The sequence below is a fragment of the Dermacentor albipictus genome, unplaced genomic scaffold, assembly GCF_038994185.2.
Source record: "Dermacentor albipictus isolate Rhodes 1998 colony unplaced genomic scaffold, USDA_Dalb.pri_finalv2 scaffold_131, whole genome shotgun sequence".
Taxonomy (NCBI): Eukaryota; Metazoa; Arthropoda; class Arachnida; order Ixodida; family Ixodidae; genus Dermacentor; species Dermacentor albipictus.
Window position 1 is genome coordinate 17,501 of NW_027225685.1, and position 19,539 is coordinate 37,039.

Genomic DNA, 19,539 nt, shown 5'->3' on the forward strand with positions numbered 1-19,539 from the left:
ATTATCATGACTGACGTTCGAGCGTAGGCTTACTCTACCTTTAATGTATATCTCCTATTTAGCTTTGTTCAATGACTGCTGTCTTCTTATTTCCACACCGTTAGGGCTAGCTCTAACCCAGGCACCAGCCGCCGCCGCGAAAGCCACGTCGCAAGCTACCTGCGAAGAGCGCGGAGCCGGAACACCTATTTCTGAAGACGCGGCTGCAAGGAGCAGGCCTCGCCGACGCGCGCCTCCACTCCCGCGCACTGACGTGAAAATCATTATCCGCCCGACCCCGGGCCTCATAGTTCGAAAACTACAGACCCACCAGGTGGCCAAGGCGATCGTCCAAGCCACCGGAGGTGCGCCGACCTGCAAGGGGGATGATTTCATCGTCCGCCTGCGACATGGCTCGAACATCATCATCGTGAGCACCCCTCACGAGGCCACGGCGGCCACCCTCATGAAAATTATAAGCCTCAACTTTCACGGACGATCACACCCTGTCAAGGTGTATCTATCAACACCCGAGGGCCTGCTTAAAGGTGTCGTACACGGCATCGACGCAGGCACCGGCGAAGAAGAGCTTATGGCGAATCTTCGGGTCCGCACACATGGAGTCCGCATCGTGCGGGCCCGTATGCTGGGACAATCCCAGACAGCCCTACTTCACTTCGAGGGACCCCAGGTGCCTAGATTTGTGTATTACTACGGAGGGGAGATGCCTTGCCGAGACTACCAGCCGACAAGGCAGTTCTGCTCCATCTGTAGAATCACCGGACACCGACCAGACATCTGCCCCAACCCAATGGTTCGCGCGTGCAACGTTTGCAACCACATTAACCCAGACGCCGGACACACTTGTGTTCCGAAGTGCGCCCTGTGCGGAGGGGCCCATCTCACGGCCGCAACAGAGTGCAACAACAAGCTCAAGCGCATTCCACCCAGATGGAAGTCTACCTCCCCCACCACACCCAAAACCCAACGACAGCCTCGCCCGGTCACTCAGTCGACCAAGGCGGCTGACCTTCGCCCGCGATGGTTCAGCTCCGAGCGGGAAGACTCCGACTACTCGGAGTCTCCGAGCATCTACGGATCCCGGTCCGGTTCCAACCCAAGGTCCAGGTCCCGCTCCTGCTCTCGCCCCCGGTCTCACTTTCGGTCGCCCAGACGGCGATCTCGGTCGACGCCCAAACAAGCACAGCAGGCAGCACCAGCCACCGCGGCACTCAAAGACAAGGGGCCCCAGCAACACCACCGAAAGACGAAGCCTCACTCAAGAGGACTACCACCAAAGAACACGAGGTAAGCTGGGCAGCAGTAGCCTCCCCCTCGTATAAAAAACCACAGACGCCACCATCTGTTAAATTGGAACAGGAACTCGCCACCATGCGCGCACAGATACAAACACCCACACAAGAAAACAGACAACTCAAACAACAAGTGATACAACTCACACAAATACCACAAGAGATGGCTCCGCACAAAGACATCATTGACCTACAAACCCATGTCGATGCCATCCGCACCCAGATGCAAGCCTTCATGGACGCTACATGCGCCCAGTTGGAACAAATAACACAGGCTGCAATACAACGCACAGATGCAGCAATAAAACACATGGAATCCACTGTAGATAGCAAGGTTAGGAACCAGCTTCACTCCATAAAACTACGAAAGACGCTACGACAGAACCTTTACAAGGCCACACCTGTAGCAGCACCGAACCAAATCGTAACATCACCGACCACAACGTCCAACAATGCCTAGACGATACAGGCAAGTCAAAGAAAACTTAGAAATTTGGCAATGGAACTGCCGTGGGTACCGGAGCAAGAAAGGGCTGCTGACACAATTGATCGCCCATTCCTCAAAGCCACCGGGGGTCATAGCCCTACAAGAGCCCGGTAGCCGACCAACACTACATGGCTACGAAGAATACCACACAAGTCAAGACGACAAGTGGAAGGTAGCCACACTAGTAGACAGAAACATCACAACCATACAACACAAACCCATAGACGACGTGGACATACTACATGTACTTCTCGAAATAATATACAAAGGCAATCAGAAACAGAGCGCCTTCATCCCGAACATTTATTGACCCCCCAGCCAAAGGCGGGCAAACAGGAAAACTCTTTGGGGACACCCTCCGCCTCGCTAAAGACAGTCCCCTGGTAATCATAGGCGACTTCAACGCTCAGAACACGCTATGGGGGTACCAGAGCCAGGATTGGAAGGGTCTCCAGATACAAACACTAATTGAACAATGTCACCTCACACTCGTCACAGACCCGAACATACCGACGAGGGAAGGGAACAGCGTAACACGCGACACCACTCCCGACCTCGCCTTCATCACTCAAACAACGCGAGCCGAATGGCTCAACACACTCGAAAACCTAGGCAGCGATCACTACATACTAAACATAACACTACAGACTGGACGCCTACGCAGGCAGATCGGCACAGCTAAACTCACTGACTGGCGAAAAATCAGGGAAGCCCAAGAACAGCATGCCGACTGGTGCGACAATCTCCGTCGACATAAACAACGCCACACAAAGGAAATCGCCAGAACGGAAGAGACCCCAGAGGTGGCTCCCCACTTACTACACCTGTGGGATGCCAAAAGGGGCCTTACCCGCCGCTGGAAAAAACAGAAATATAACAGGAAACTGAAGACGCGCATAGCACAAATACCAGCGGAAGCAGAAGAATATGCCATGCAACTCGCCTCAGCGAACTGGTATAGACTCTGTGACTCCTTCGGTGGCACGCTGGACGCAGCCAAAACGTGGCACATCCTCAAAGCCATCCTGGACCCCACCAAAACCAAAGGAGAAGGACACAGGGCTCTGGAGCGGTTACTACACACCTACCCAGGGAGGCAACAAGACCTCATCGATGCCATCAAGACCAAGTGCTACGGAGATCCCACTCCCACACAACCATGTAGAACACCCTACACAGGACAACCCAACCCACTAATGGACGAACCTATCACCGAAAACGAATTGAGAGCAGTCATCGCAGCCACCACCCGTAACACAGCGGCGGGCACGGACCAAATCACGAATTCGATGATCAGAAACCTGAGCGACAAGTCTATCTCCGCGCTCACGGCCTTTCTCAACCAACACTGGGAACAAGGTACGGTACCGGCGATGTGGAAACACGCACGAATAATCATGATCCCTAAACCGGGCAAGAAATTGGCAATTGAAAACCTCAGACCCATATCGCTCACGTCCTGCCTCGGCAAGGTGTACGAAAAAATTATAAACACGAGACTACAGAGACACTTGGAAGATAACAAACACCTGCCGGACACCATGTTCGGTTTCCGCGCAGGCCTGTCCACACAAGATGTGCTACTTCAAATCAAGGAAGAAGTCCTCAGTAACGTTTCCCGCTGCGGCGAACACGTCATCCTAGCAATCGACATCAAAGGGGCTTTCGACAACGTCAGCCACCAAGGAATTCTAGAAGGGCTGGCCAACACCAACTGCGGCGAGCGAACGTACAAGTATGTTCAGAGCTTCCTGAGCCACCGCACGGCGGAGCTGAAGATGGGAGAGATCCAGACTCCAGTGTACCACCCTCCCAACAAGGGCACACCGCAAGGTGCTGTCATCTCTCCCACGCTGTTCAACGTCGCCATGATCGGTCTCGCAAGTAAACTGCAGGACGTAGCAGGTCTTCGTCACGCAATCTACGCAGACGATATAACGCTCTGGACCACAACAGGGTCCCTCGTTGAAAAAGAAGAACGGCTGCAAACTGCAGCAAATCTCATTCAAGATTACGTCGGCCAACGGGGTCTACAATGCTCCCCCGAGAAATCTGAGCTCCTACGAGTCTGGCGAGGCCGGGGTAACCACACAGTCCCCACAGACCCAACAAGAAGACTCGAGGTACGCCTCAACGGGGCCCTCATACCAGAGAAGCCATTGCTGAGGGTGCTGGGCGTGTGGCTGCAGTCCAACCAGCGGGCCACACACACCCTTACACTCCTTAAAACCAGTGTCAAGGCGGTATCAAGCATGATCTCCCGCGTAATATCCAAGAACAGAGGCATGAAGGAAAGGGACACCCTCCGACTGGTAAGTAGCCTGGTGGTGAGCAGAATCACATACAGCCTGCCTTACTACCACCTCACACAGTCCGAGACAAAGCAGGCCGACACACTTTTGAGGATGGCTTTGAAGACCGCTCTCCGCCTGCCGATGAGTACATCGACTGAAAAATTATTGGCGCTAGGGTTGCACAATACCCTCAGCGAACTGACAGAAGCCCATTACGTCTCGCAACAACAGAGACTTGCGCGGACTCGCACGGGCCGGTAGGTCCTACAAACCTTGGGGTTCCCAGCAATAACAACACGAACCCAAGAAACCTGCTTGATACCTCGTCACGTCCAGGACAGGTTTCACATTGCCCCGATACCACGCAACATGGACCCTAACCTACACTCCGGCAGAAGGAGAGCAAGGGCCCAGTACATGGAGAAAGCGTTCAGGTTCAGTACAACGGCCCGTTTTACGGACGCCGCCATGTATGGGGCGAACAACAAGGGCGCAGTTGCAGTGGCATGCGACCACCGAGGCCACGTTACCTCCGCGGCATCGACCCGCCTCTGCACGATTACGGAAGCCGAAGAGCTCGCCATCGCGTTAGCCATCCGCGAGGGCCTACACGCAAACCAACCATTGACGATCCTCACGGATTCCCAGCAGGCCTGTCGCAACTTCCTACAGGGTAGAATTGGAAGACCTGCTGCCCAAGTCCTGGCCGGAACACTCAAGGAGGACTCTGAGGACTTCACCACCCAAACCATCATCTGGATACCGGGCCACACTGGCATCACGGGCAACCTGCAAGCCGACAGAGCAGCTCGAGGATTCGTACATAACCGAGCACTCATCACGCCGGCTGCAGAAGACATGGACCCTGTCGACCTCGAGTGTTCAGCCATCGTGAACTACCACAGAGGGCGTCGCTTGCGATATCCACCACCCCATCGAAACCTAACGACAGAAGAAGCCGCTGCCTGGCGTACGCTCCAGACAGGCACTTACACGAACCTACACATATTACATCGGATACACCCCACAGCCTACAGGGACGAATGCCCATGGTGTGGGGCCACACCAACCCTATACCACATTACGTGGGAGTGCACACAACACAACATAGAACACCCAGACACGAACACAACGAGGGAGCAATGGGAGGCACTGCTGTCCAGCTCGGCCCTCGACGACCAGCTCAAGCTGATTAAGAGAGCTGATAAGATGGCAAGAGCCAGAGGAGCCCTGGACTAAGGGCCCCGACCATTAGCGGTTTTTCTGATTATTCTTTTAATAAAGTTTATCTATCTATCTATCTATTTCTTATTTCCTCAGTTTGATGTTGCCCGCTATGTCTTTATGGACCGTCCTTATACTGTCCCGTATTCTCTTTTATCTGGAAGACACTGTGACCAAGAACGGGGTCATTATTCATCACTGTGTATGCCTCGCGACTTTTAACGCGATAGCGTTAAGGAGCTCGTGTCGCAGAAAAGCCGGTGTCGTCGGCGTTGGGTGTCGGCGTCCGCGGCGTTGACCGTGAGCGATAAATCACGACAGGCACTTCATAAATAAAAAGCAACTTCCAAGATGGGCTGGGTGGGAATCGAACCAGGGTCTCCGGAGTGTGAGACGGAGACGCTACCACTCAGCCACGAGTTTGATGCTTTCAAGCGGTACAAACGCGCCTCTAGTGAATGCGGTGTTGCCTTCGAAACGAGCTGTGGAAAGTTATACTGCAGTCTATATCGGTAATTATGCACATGTAACTTACAGAAGTCGCAATTACACGAGTAGCGAAGTGCGTTTCCGCTGCATTTCTTCTGCGCTTTCCGCACACGCAGAGCCATCTTGCGGCAAACACAGAAGACCCCCTCCTCTCCATGTAGGGCGCTGCCTCGACAGATGGCGCGCCACGCGCGCATTGGAGCTGTGGAAGGACCGGTGCGAGGGGGGTCGTTGCCCGGACTCTCTCTCCCCTGACAACGCTTCGCCTTGTTCCCTCCCTCTGCAGAATCAAGCGTCCTTCCTTTCTTTAGATCACTATCTGTCTATCTCTCTGCCCGTGCCGATCACGACGTTTGGCTGGCGTGCATCATTTCCCCCTCCGAGATACCGAGTTCTTCGGTTCGTTCCGCTTGCTCAGGCGCACGTTTCGTTGCTGCGCCGAACGCCGCGTTGCTCGACCATATGGCTCGACGCTCACCGCGTCCGATGCGGGGCGCCTGGTAAGTGATGGCTGCCCTGTAGCCCATTGTCTTACACCCCTTGGCGGGTCGATGGGAAAGCTGTCGCGTTCCACTCTTGAAGGCGAAGCTTAAGCGTCCTCCAATTTTTCCTAACCTCACTAAACTCAATCATATTCCAGGCAATACCTGATAATTTTCAGCCCTGCTGAGCTAGCTTTACTTGAGTGAGCTCGAGTGTTGAACGTTGTAGATTCAGCTTCCTGCGGTGACCTAACTGAGTTCGGGGGTTCTTAGCACCTCCTGTTACTTCGCAGGTCTGGCCACCACCTTAGTCAGCTGCTCTGGGTACTCATGCTCAAGGGTTAACTGAAAGATTCATGAGAGACCGTGGCGGTATGGAGCGTGTTTTCGATTTACGGTCTTTTTCAAGCTCATTGGATATTTCTAATTTGGTTGGACCTATACCAATACAGCCCAACGGCCTGTTAACGATTCTTTTCATTGCGGTTTCAGTCACGGCAGCAAGCCTCGATAACGTGGTGGTTTGTGTTGTATCGATAGTGCGCATACAATGCTAGCGCCAACAGATTGTTTTTGGTTCTTCTGTATTGAAGTGTACATTCTGCGCATGTGTAAATAAGTCAAATCCCCTTCTTAAAGAAACATGGTTGAACGCGAAGCTTTCCCCCAATGCAAAATTAATCAAAGTCCAAGTCCTAAGCCAACGACCACGCAATGAACCCGAGAAATGCTGAGCGACCCGATGCTATACATACGTGATTTGATTGCTTGTTAAGGATTGTATTATTTCAACATTGAAGTTGAATGAATACACATTTCGTTAAGTTGCATAGCGTTTATTTTAGATCATGTAGCCGTTGATTACACGCACACATTTACACTTTCCCGGATGACTCTACACTTGTGACGAAGAACTCACCCGCTATTTCTTTATGGACTGTCGTTATATATATATATATATATATATATATATATATATATATATATATATATATATATATATATATATATATATATATATATATATATATATATATATATATATATATATATACACTTCGTCAGCGTAGCGTATTATTGAAGGATGATTGCTGAAATGGGTGGGCTCAGTTAATCGCGACAGAGGTGGTGTCATGCCTAGCAGACGTATCTTGCGCTTCCAGTGAACTTTGTGCGCATGCGCTACTCTTTCTGGGCTCCTCGCTTCGCGCCGTTATCAGGCACTGACCGACCAACCAGTCGACGCTGGTGCGATACTGCCAATGTCAACTATATAGTGTTCCATGCAGATGTGTAAGTTGACTTTCCTGCAGAGCGTTTGCGGCGCTCACGGACGAATCCGTGACACATAGAAAGCTTCGCTTGAAAAAAATTTAATTATGTGGCTTTACGTGCCAAAACATGATCTCATTATGAGGCACGCCGTAGGGGGGGGGGGGGGGGGGGGGACTCTAGACATTTCAACAACCTGGGGCTCTTTAACATGCACCTAAATTGAAGTACAGGGTTCTTCTTCGCATTTCGCCTCCATCGAAACGCGGCCGCCGTGGCCCGGATTTGATCCCGCGACCTCGTGCTTAGCAGCCCAACACCACAGCCACGAAGCAACCACGGCGGGTACGCACCATGTTGTCGAGTTTGTAGTGTTGCCTTTACACTGGCAGCCTGCAGCTCGGAAGATAAAGCCGTTCTGCTAGAACGACGTGCCGTCCGTTGAAACAAGGGTCTGGATCCCGGCTACTTGGTACGGCATCATTTTTTCTTAAGTCAGGTCAACCGCACAACGACACGGATGGCGAAAAGAAGACACACAAAGCGACGAGAATGAAATCCTGCATCATGCACTGGAGATGGCTACGTATGCAACTACCCTTGGCAAGCTCCGAGAGTTTGATCCGGGTGCCGGAGACGTTGAAGTCTACCTCGAGCGATTTCAGTGTTTCGTCGCCACCAACTACTTTGCCGAAGAAGCTGCAGGTATTTTTCATATCCGTTGGCGAAAAGGTGCGCGTGGCACTCAGGAGCTTGCTTCCACCAAAGACGGCCAGCAAGGTGCCATTCAAGAATGCTGTCGACGCACTGCAAAAGCACTACACCTCTAGAAACTCCATTGTTTCGGAAGGATATCGCCTCCCCCGAAAGAAACAAGAACAGCATGAACGAGTAGCAAACTTCATCGTGGGTCTCAAGAAATTGGCGGCGACGTCCAATTTTGGCGCGTTTCCAGAGGAACCTCTTCGGGGGCGACTAATTACTGGTCGTCAGGTTGATCCTGTGCGCTACAGACTGTTAGACACACCCTAACCGAATTGACCTGGGAGCGCGCCTGCAGGATCGCGGTGGCTATGAAAGCAGCCACTCAAAACGCACAGCAAATGGTCTCGATGAAGAGCGAAGTTCTTGCAGCTGACGTCTTCCGACATTCACTGGCAAAAAAGGCAACATCACAGCTTCAAAAGTCCCATACCGGCAAGAACATCAGGAGTGGTGTGCCCAGGAAGAATGGAAAAACAGTGTCGCATAAGACTAAAGTTCCGTGTCATAGCTGAGGTGGATACCATGTGCCAGTAAGTTGTCCATTCATGAACAGTACCTGCTACAAATGTCCGAAGAAAGAACACGTAGATAAAATGTGCAAAACCAAAATAGGCAATAAGCTTGACAATATTGTTGCGGAACATGAATTGCTGATGCTGTGTCATGCCGACGGAACTTCGAGTACACCTGCCATTGTGGTTGCGTTAGAGATAAATGGCAAAGTAGTAACCATGGAGTTGGATACTGGCGCTGCTCTGCCATGTATGCCCAAAGGTGAGTGCGTAAAGCACTTCCCCACTGCTAGCTTCAGAGAAGCAAATGTAAGCTTCGTAGTTTACATTGGCACGCCTGTCATGATCAAGGGCATGATTGATGTTTGTTACTACGATCAGTGCTGTTCATTTCCGTTAGTCAGAGCAAATGATGCCGACGCTGCAAGGATGCCAGCATTGCTTGGTCGAGACTGGCTGAGCAAAATTATGATTAGGTGCCATGAAGTTATGAGCGTGGAGACAGCGCACAAGGTAGTTGCGTTAACCGAAAAATATCATGAAGTGTTTGGACTTGGTTATGCTGCTGTCAAGGGCTTTAAAACCTGTATTAAGATCAAATAAGGGTTTAGCCCAGTATGTTGTAAGGCACGGTTAGTGCCATACGCTCTTCGCAAGCAGATGGAGCAAGAATTGGCAACGATAGAAAAGGAAGGAGTTGTTTACCGAGTAAGGCACAGCGCTTGGGCGACACCACTCTTAATCGTGCCTAAAACAGATAAAGGGCGGTGACTATTGTGCCAACATCAATCCGGCAATGGAAGTTGACCACTGTCTCCTGCTCTTGCCAGACGATATTTTCACTTCAGTACAAGGTGGAACCGTCTTCTTGGTCATTGGCCTGTGAAAGGCATCTATACAGCTTGAATTAGATGAGCGAGCACAGAAATTACTGACTGATAACACGCATTTGGACTTTTTTTAGGTTCAAGTGTTTTACTTATGGCCTAGCGCGTGTGCCTGCCGTATTCCAAGCAGTAACGAGCCAAATTCAGGCCGCCTTGCCGGAAACTACCTGCTACTTGGATGATGTCGTCCTGTGTAACGAAATGTACGAGCAGTGCCAAGGAAGAGTCGAGCAAGTGCTCATATTCCTAAGTAAACACGGAGTAAAGGTCAACGATGGAAAGTGCAAGCTCTTTCAGCAAAAAGCAACTTATTTAGGACACCTAATTGATGGGCATGTTCTGTATTCTACTAGAGACAAAGTATTGGTCATTAAAAAGAAACACGGCCAAGCCGATCAACGTGACGCAACTAAAAGCCTGGGGGGTTTGGTAAATCTTCATTCCAAGTTTCTGCCGAATTCGGCAACGATGATAGAACACCTACTTTCTGCGCAAAGAGAAGAAATGGCACTGGTCACGTAAATGTGACGTTGCATTCGATACGTGCAAGATTCTGGTGATTGATGAGTGTTTTCGAGGTGTACGACGCGCACAAAGACATTCAGCTCACATGTGATGCGTCGGAATATGGCTTCGGAGCAGTACTGTCGCACGTGGAGGATGGCGTCGAGAAACCAACAGCGATTGCCTCAAGGTCTCTAAAGGTCTCAAGGCCATGTCCGCGCCAGAGCACTACTACGGGCATATTGAAACAGGAGCCCTGAGTATTAACAGACTTGGTGTTAACGGACCTTCAGCTACTGACGATACCGTTCAACCCAAAGAGGGCGCGAAACGCTGTTGCTACAGCAAAAGTGCATAGATGGCCGATGCAGTTGACGTTTTTGGCTTGACAGCGGGATCAGTGATTGCTCACGCCGACTCGTTGTCACGGGCGCCATTGTCTGACCAAGAACAGGCAGAGTAATTTATTTTGTTCTATCGCCGAGTTGCTGCTCACATCCAAATATATTGAACGTCAAACAGACCGTGACAAACTCTTATATAAAGCAAGCGTTCGAAACATGATCTGGCAGGGTTGGCCATAAGCATTCCAGATGAGCTGCAGCCATTCTAGATTCGTCGCTTGGAGCTATTTGGACAAAACATGGATGTGGTGCCCGAAAACTTGCGAAAGGGGGTCGTGGCCCTTTTGCATCAACAACATTTGGGAATTCCTAAAATGAAAGTGGTGGCACGTTCAGTGGTCTACTGGCCGGGCATCGGCGTTGCTGTAGAATGGCTTGCAAGTGGCTTGCAAAAGTAAAATATGCCAATCTGTTGTTTTCTCTACGCTGCCAGCAACCTTATTTCAGTGACAAGTTTGTGACAGCCCATGGTAAAAGCGCAGTTAGGTTTGCAACAAAAGAAGGACATATGTTCTTGATTGCCGTTGATGCTTTTTCTAGGTGACTTGAAGTCAATATGATGCCTACCGCGACAGCCACAAAAACTGATAGCGGTACCGTTCTTTGTTCGCGTCGCTTGGTCTACTCGCTGAAATAGTTACTGATAGCAGGCCTCGGTTTGTTGCTGCAGAATTTGAAGGTTTCTTGAACCCAACGGCGTGAAAGAGGGTCACACCGCCGTATCGTCCCTAACCTAACGGTGCGGCCTAATGAGCCGTGCACACTACAGCGAAAGCCCTCCTTAAGCAGTTTTTCAAGATGAACGAAAGGGACAAAGCCAAGCTTTACAGCACGGAATCGACAACATTCTCCCAGCATACCGCACAACGCCCGATACTTTAACGGGAAAGACGCCCGCTGAACTATTTCTGCGATGCAAACTGAGAGGCAGGCTATTATTACTTCAGCCAATTGTTACGAGTGATCTGCTAGACAAAGCGAAGAGAGTGAAAGCGTCCGCAGATAAGCGCCGGGCTGCTTCGAAGTCATTTTCTGTTGGTCATTGTTCTCTTGGTGCGCTGGATGCGAGATGTAGTTACGAAATGGTTGCCACAAAAATGGCAAGGGTGAAATCGCCATTTAGTACATATTTAATCGTTGTCGGAAGCCGTGAGCGGCACGTGCGTGTCGATCCTTTGCGAAGTTCTTGAATTGAACCAGACGAATAATAAGCGATAACCCCGTGAAATCAATTTGCCGCTTGCATCGGAAGTGCTTGAGCCAAGTTCTGCGGAACTACACGAAGCCCAGTCGACAGAGCGACAGGGAGCGCCCAGCTGTAGCTCTCCTTCACCGATCACCCTCGGAAGAAGCTGTCGACAGCGACTACACTCGTAAAATAGGGGGGGGGGGGGGGGGGGATGTATCGATAGCGCGCCCACAGGGCTCGCATATATATATAGTCACGCGATATGTTGTCAAGTGTGTAGTGTTGCTTTGCTGCTGGCAATGAGCAGCTCGGTAAGTAAAGCCGTTCTGATAGAATGCCTCAGCGCCCGTTACAACAGTTATGACGATTATTTCCAATTTGAAAAACCACTCAGTGTACAAAATGAATGTTCGGCCTGTGCTCCATACCACTACACGTTTTGGCGAACACTGGGACAAACCTCTGACATTGAGGGGACTCAGTCAGGCCGTGACTATGATAAGGATGATGATGACTCAATGGCATTTCCCGTACCTGAGCTTCTCCTCGGAGACCCCGTGGACGATGTATGGGTTGAAGAATCCCGCCGCCACGTCACCCGTGGTGTGCGGGCTGAAGTGCTCGGCGAGCACGGTCACGTGGACATTTCCGGGTGCCACTTCCTCGGCTATCCGCACGGCAGCGCTGAGGCCCACGATGCCGCCACCAACCACGGCCACTCGCCAAGGTGACGTCATGCTGCTCGCCTGGATGAAACCACCCGCTGACGCGTTCTATACCTGCGTCGATCCACAATTTGCAAGTAAGTTAAGCATAAAAGGTCGTGGGAGTTCCCTTAACAGCTTCGCTGCAAAATATTAGTTTTATCAGTTCCGGCATAAGGAAAAAGTGCCACGCTGGTCCGAGGCCCCTTGAAATCTTTTTTGTTTGCCTGTGTTGGCGGGCCACACGGCACAATGTATAGAAATGAAAAGTCACAGATTCACCCGACAGGCAAAGCGTCGATTACCATAGCAAATTATTAGTCAGCTATAGGAAATGAGAACAGTAGGTTTAACGACCATATAAACTTGAAAACGTTCACTCACTAACTAAATTAGCAAGCATGGTGTCACGTGCACACAGGCAAACATGAACACATCTCATTCTGAACGCGGACATTCGCTGTCAAAGCGTTGACGTAAGGAAGAGCGGGAGCAGCAGCGAGCGAATTGACCTTCACGCTGCCTATCCCTTTAGAGCGAACTAAGCAGCGAAAACAGAGCGCACACAAAGCTTGGCGCCCGTAGGCGCTTAGACTATGCACCCATCGCAGATCGCTTTGAAGATAGGGCCCGCATGGTCGCGCTCAGCCTCGTCATACGCAGCCGCCGCGAGCGAATCACTCTCCAGCCCTCGGTGCCTTGCGCGCGATGGAAGACGGTGCGCTTCCTCCCTAGCGCGCACGAGATCTAGCCACCATTCTCGGCTCACCCTCCCACGCTTTCACTCGCACCTGCCACATACCGCGCACGGCCACGATGTTATCGTGTTTGGACTGAAGGTCACGAAACATCACGGCGACGGCGATGGCGGAAGTGTGCAATGAGTGTCCATATAGTTGCTATCGCAATAGTAGATATAAGCACAAAAGCCCTATTTATATGCATACCGCCACAGCGACTTAAGAAATACATTGTCCGTGAGCCATCGCTCGTAGTTGTCAGGTTGGTCAGTTATAAACTTCATATCTCCACCTTTTCGCGGACTGTCTTGGTCCCAGAGCGCGTCCAAAGTACCGAGATGGCGGAAATCCACTACGGAGTCAGTAACAACGCTGTGGAAACATTGAACATTTTCTGCATATTGTAGGCCCCAGGTAAAGTGATCGCTGGTGTTTTGTGCGTTTCAGAGTTTGCGAATTTTTCCTGCACTCGAGAAAGATTGAGGGAAAGGGAGCAGACACGCGTGTCTCGCCTGAAGAGAGATTTTTGGAATGAGCATGAAGCGGGATTCGGCTCGAGCACAAATAAAATTTACAGGTGGTAGGAGTGAGCATCGCGGTCCGCAAGGTCATGCTGCAGTCATGACCTACACCCACGGGCTGGCGTATACCACATGAAGACCGGTAACGTGCTATGAATCAGCTCTCAAATGCGCAACTTTCTTAACGCAAACCTTCCTCAACGCTCACTGTATACCTGCTGCTGTGTCGCCGAATAGATCACACAGAGCTTGGACCATACTTATATAATCTATTTGTCCATCAGATTATGTGTAGACCTACCTGTCGCACCACTGGCCGCCTCTATTCTCTACCGAATTACGAAGTGAACAACAAACAGTGCCCACATATTATCATGCGTACGTTGTTCTCCTTTTGACTGTGGATCTCGCTACAGCGCGACAGCATCGCCGCTGCAAAAAGCACAAGACTTCGAGTCAGCAATTACATTGGGCCAATTCAAGGCAAAGTCGAACAACGAAGTGTATGCCGACCCCGGAGACTGTGTAGCACGCCATCGCATGGTAAAGGTATGACGGGAATTCTAATATCGATGCACCACTTTTCTGAAGCGGTGCAGTGGTGGCGTAGAGGTAGAATACCCGCCTCGCGTGCAAGAGGTCCGTGGTTCGCATCCCGGTACCGCGCAATTTTGCACTGGATTAAAAAAAATCCGCGTGTTCATAAAATTGCATAAACAGGCCTGGAGTGTGGCCTGATCCCGGTGACCAGAACCGGTAACGCACTCCCTCACCAGAGCAGGATTGGCCACCCTGGTGCAGTACTTGGCCACAATCTCCTATATGAACACGACAATAAAAGCCCGGCCCTCAGTCCCCAGCAGCTGCGAAGCAAGTGACCATGGCGGCGGTCAGACCTGCGACGCAGCAGAGGGTGCTAAGAATCCTTGGCTCCGGACAGGCCGCCATTGGAATATGAACCTGGCAACGTTTAACGCTAGAACGTTATCTAGTGAGGCGAGTCTAGCAGTGCTATTGGAGGAATTAGAGGGCAGTAAATGGGATATAATAAGGCTCAGTGAAGTTAGGAAGCCAGAAGAAACATATACAGTGCTAAAAAGCGGGCACGTCGTGTGATACCGGGGCTTAGCGTAGAGAAGAGAACTAGGAGTCGGATTCCTGATTAATAAGAATATAGCTGGTAACATACACGAATTCTATAGCATTAACGAGAGGGTGGCAGGTCTTGTTGTGAAACTTAATAAGAGGTGCAAAATGAAGGTTGTACAGGTCTACGCCCCTACATCCAGTCATGATGACCAAGAAGTCGAAAGCTTCCATGAAGACGTGGAATCGGCGATGGGTAAAGTCAAAATAAAATACACTGTACTGATGGGCGGCTTCAATGCCAAGGCAGGCAAGAAGCAGGCTGGAGACAAGGCAGTGGGAGAATATGGCATAGGCACGAGGAATAGCAGGGGAGAGTTATTAGTAGAGTTTGCGGAACAGAATAATATGCGCATATTGAATACCTTCTTCCGCAAGCGGGATAGCCGAAAGTGGACGTGGAGGAGCCCGAACGGCGAGACTAGAAATGAAATAGACCTCATACTCTGCACATCTTGAAGGGGCAGCGCGAAAGGACGATGACAGAAGGCAAGAACACAAAGGACAGCGCTGAACTCACAACTAACTTTATTCGAAGGCATACACACACTTATGTACACAACCCATGGCCACGTGCTCTCCCATCCATAGCGCACGCGAACCCCCTTTCTTCTCGTTTATTACTAACGAGGGTCTCGAATCCGGCAACATTGATGCCTTCAGGCAGCATATGTGGGTTTATTGACCGGTTGCCTTCACCCAAAAAGATCACGTTGTCGTGACGCCTGCGGCAACAAGGACGTTCCACGTCCGCCGCCAAGGTCTGTGAGTGGTGGCGCTGGCTAACACTCCCAGGGTTTAGTAGTACACTTAAATACCCAAGAAAGTGGATCGAGAAACAGCGCCACGGTAGCTCAATTGCTAGAGCATCGCACGCGAAATGCGAAGGTTGTGGGTTCAGTTCCCACCTGCGGCAAGTTGTTTTTTCATCCACTGTAATTTCCATTAATTTATCGTTTCTTCATTCCATTTATTCAACACAAGTAATTTCCCCTGTGTTGTCTTAGGTGTCCGTGTTTGTTGGCTTCTCATGATATGATAATAAAAATCGGGCCCCTCAGTTAACCCCTTTCTTCTCGTTGGAAGTGGTAAGGGAATACATCTACTTAGGACAGCTGGTAGTGACTGAGGATCCGGGTCATGAGGCTGAAGTAATCAGAAGAATAAGCATGGGCTGGGGTGCGTTTGGCACGCATTCTCAGATCATGAACAGCAGGTTGCCATTATCCCTCAAGAGAAAAGTTTATAACAGCTGTGTCTTACCAGTACTCACGTCCGGGGCAGAAACCTGGAGGCTTACTAAAAGGGTTCTACTCAAATTGAGGACGACGCAACGAGCTATGGAAAGAAGAATGATAGGTGTAACGTTAAGGGATAAGAAAAGAGCAGATTGGGTGAAGGAACAAACGCGAGGCAATGACATCTTAGTTGAAATCAAGAAAATGAAATGGGCATGGGCAGGACACGTAATGAGGAGGGAAGATAATTGATGGTCATTAAGAGTTACGGAATGGATTCCAAGGGAAGGGAAGCGTAGCAGAGGGCGGCAGAAAGTTAGGTGGGCGGATGAGATTAAGAAGTTTGCAGGGACTACATGGCCACAATTCGTACATGACCGGGGTAGTTGGAGAAGTATGGGAGAGTCCTTTGCCCTGCAGTGGGCATAACCAGGCTGATGATGATGACTTTTCTGATTGGCCTGTGAGGCACGTAATAGCTATATGCTGCAAAATGGTGTGCAGAATCAAAACAGGCGTATAGCATATAGTTAACCGCTTCGCATCACGTAGATTCCAATGTGTGTCTTGTATCCGCGTAATTTTGTCACTTGTTTGAGCTGCCTTTTTCTGTGCTAAAGTTTTCAATATAGTTGGCGGGCTCCGGCTCGACCGGCACCGTAATTTGGCTGCATGTCTGAAATACGTCGTAAGGTGACGTTGTGGGCTGCTCTTAGTTGAGACCCCTCTATATTCATGAGGAAAGGCTAGCCGCGTGCCCTTTCCCCCTAGCCCAATGAAACGGTCTATGCGACTGCGGATGGAGAATGCTCACAGCGGGATTGGTACCATATGTTACGGAGGATTCGACAAATCGAAACGGGGCGCACCAGAGCGCCTTGCTGCGATGTTTTTTGGATGGAATGACACCCCGGTATCCAGGTGTCCAGGGACCTATGTCGGTAGATGCTCCTGGACAGGGGAGTTCCCCTTGGTCAGCCTTTTTTCAAAATGAACTACCGCTTGACCTCTTTCTCCGCAGTGGTGTGAGCAGTATTCCCGTCACGCTGGTGCCCTCTGGTTGCGCTCTATCAGGTTGAACAACCTTAAAGCTATCCAAGAACAAATACATGAGGCGACTCTCAGCTACCAGAGTATCACTGATCGGCTGTTTGGTCGAGGTGGCATAGTGTGCAGGTCGCTAGACCAGGCTTGTGTAGCGGACCTGCTGAAGTGTTCCTAGTTTGCATCCATCCCAGTGACTATATTCCACTACACCTCAATGTACAAATGCCATCGTGCGTGGCGTCGACTCGCGACTAAATCCGTCTGACACCTTACAGAAGCTCTCTAAGGCAGCTGTGGTAGCTGTGCACCGCTGCAGTTGCGTTGTGGACACTAAGAGAGTCCGCACTGAGTCAGCGATTGCGGCTTTTGCAGGTTCTTATTGTCAATCGTAAATTAAACTGTGACCTTTAGTTTTCAGAGTCGATCCGCTGACCTCACGTCATATGCAATGCTGGCAATATGGCTATAGGGCTAGCGGTAGTACATCTGGTTTACGATGGTGCAGACGTGGTGAGGGTCCCTCTAACGGTGATTGTGTCGCCGACGTTAAAAACTACTGCTTTAGTGGTGGATCACATACCGTTGACTATTCAAAGTGCCCAGCTCGAGTGCTCGAAATGCAGACGTTAGAAATAATTAACAAAAAGAGGTTGCCACTGTTAAGGAGAAAGCTCGCGGGTAAGCTGACGTTACAGAACATTCTTTCACTTTCACTCAACCTTCTTTCACCGACGCAACTATTTCGCAGGCAATGGACGCTGCAGTTGAAAAAGCAATTGCAGACGCAATGGAGCGATTAGTAGTCACCATATCTGATTGCATATCTCAAGTGGTCAGTATCCAGATAGCTAATCGTCTGCAGTAATACTAGTACTGGCTCCTGACACATCTACCCTACCGCCTAATACGGAAGTTAAATATATAAATAACGATGGCGTGTTTTCCTCTTAAAACAGCCACGAGGCTTCTGTGCCTTCGTCGAACCCTGACAACAGCATATGCTACAGTTGCACCTTTTCCACAGACGTTGAGCTCGATGCAAGAGCACAGAAACGCAACCGTTCCCTATTGAACCGAGGTTCTTCTACGTCCCTTTGGAATAAGTCCAACAAGTATTCGCGCAGTAAAGGTCGCAAGGAGAACATTCTTGAGAAGGTTGTTTCTACTGCTATACTATCCTCAAGATAGTATAGTTGAGATTATTGCAGTGGAACTGTCGTTCGATATTTGCTGCTTATACGGATTCACATTGCCTTACAGTTCAATTAATTCCTGATATAATCTATTACAAGAAACTTGGCTTACCCCAGATATGAATTTTTATTTCAAAAATTATCATTCATTCTGATTAGGTCGATCATCGAGAGGAGGTGGTTTATTCACACTGATGTCATGCAGAATTTGCCATAGGCCAAAGATCGTTGTGAAGCTCCTGTCCCCCGAATTTGAATTACTACTCTTTCAGCCTGTCGGATACTTCTCATGGCCAATGCATATTCTCTTTCAGGTGTTCCTGACTCTAGTCCTTTGGATACCACAATTACTACTTGCGGAAAGGATATTTTCTAGCGAGGGACATTAACTCCCATAATATTACATTGGGTTTAAAAACAGACCAAAGTGGCATTCGCTTGTGGGAGCTGTCCCAGGACAACAATCTTACATATGCATATTAAGGACGAGCTACTTTTCTCAGAGGTCGGCCTGCTTCTGCCCTATACTTTTGCAAGCTCAAGCATCATCCTGTCTGCCTGGTCGATTGCTGATTATGCCACAAATAGCGACCGCAAATGGGTCATTTCTTTTTTTAATTGTACGTCCAGTAAGATCCTGTTTCCAATGTGCGTACTCTCATAAATTACAGTAAATTTCCAAATTCCCTGCGATCCTCATTGGCTTCTCTGACTGATGCTAGAGTCAAATCGAAAGCATTGAGCACTTGTTCTGTTTTATAAGATTTTCGGGAGAAATCTGAATTTGTGTTACAATCACTTAAAACGAATTCTCCTTGGTGGAATGATGACTTTTCGCGTGACCACAGGCGAAGGAAGGCAGCTTGGGGAAAATTGCTACATTATGAGTTCCCTCAAGAACTGGATGGATTATAAATTTTGCACTGGCACTTTTGCAGCTACAACGCAATACTATGCAGGTACTATGTAATCTGTCTCGTGCGGTACAGGTACATTTCTGTGTTGCATGTGTACTATTCCGTTTCTGTTCCTTATACGAAGTGTGACACAAAAATAACGAGACTGGTCCAATAAATTATTGCACTTACAGAATTAGTTCTCTGTGACATTATCACCTTCAAAGTAGTCCTCTTCAGCATTCACACACTT

The 19,539-nt window shown here is 49.7% G+C and overlaps 1 protein-coding gene across 1 annotated transcript in view; it reads right to left on the reverse strand.

Moving 5' to 3' along the window:
* Window positions 1–19,539, reverse strand: part of LOC139053468 (D-amino-acid oxidase-like) — a gene marked incomplete at its 3' end in the record, with an annotated part of 40,167 nt that overhangs the window by 13,148 nt on the left and 7,480 nt on the right. Inside the window, exon 2 of the mRNA XM_070530444.1 lies at window positions 12,336–12,580. Within this exon, the coding sequence (XP_070386545.1) occupies window positions 12,336–12,538 (203 nt within the window). The remainder of the gene's footprint in view (window positions 1–12,335; window positions 12,581–19,539) is intronic.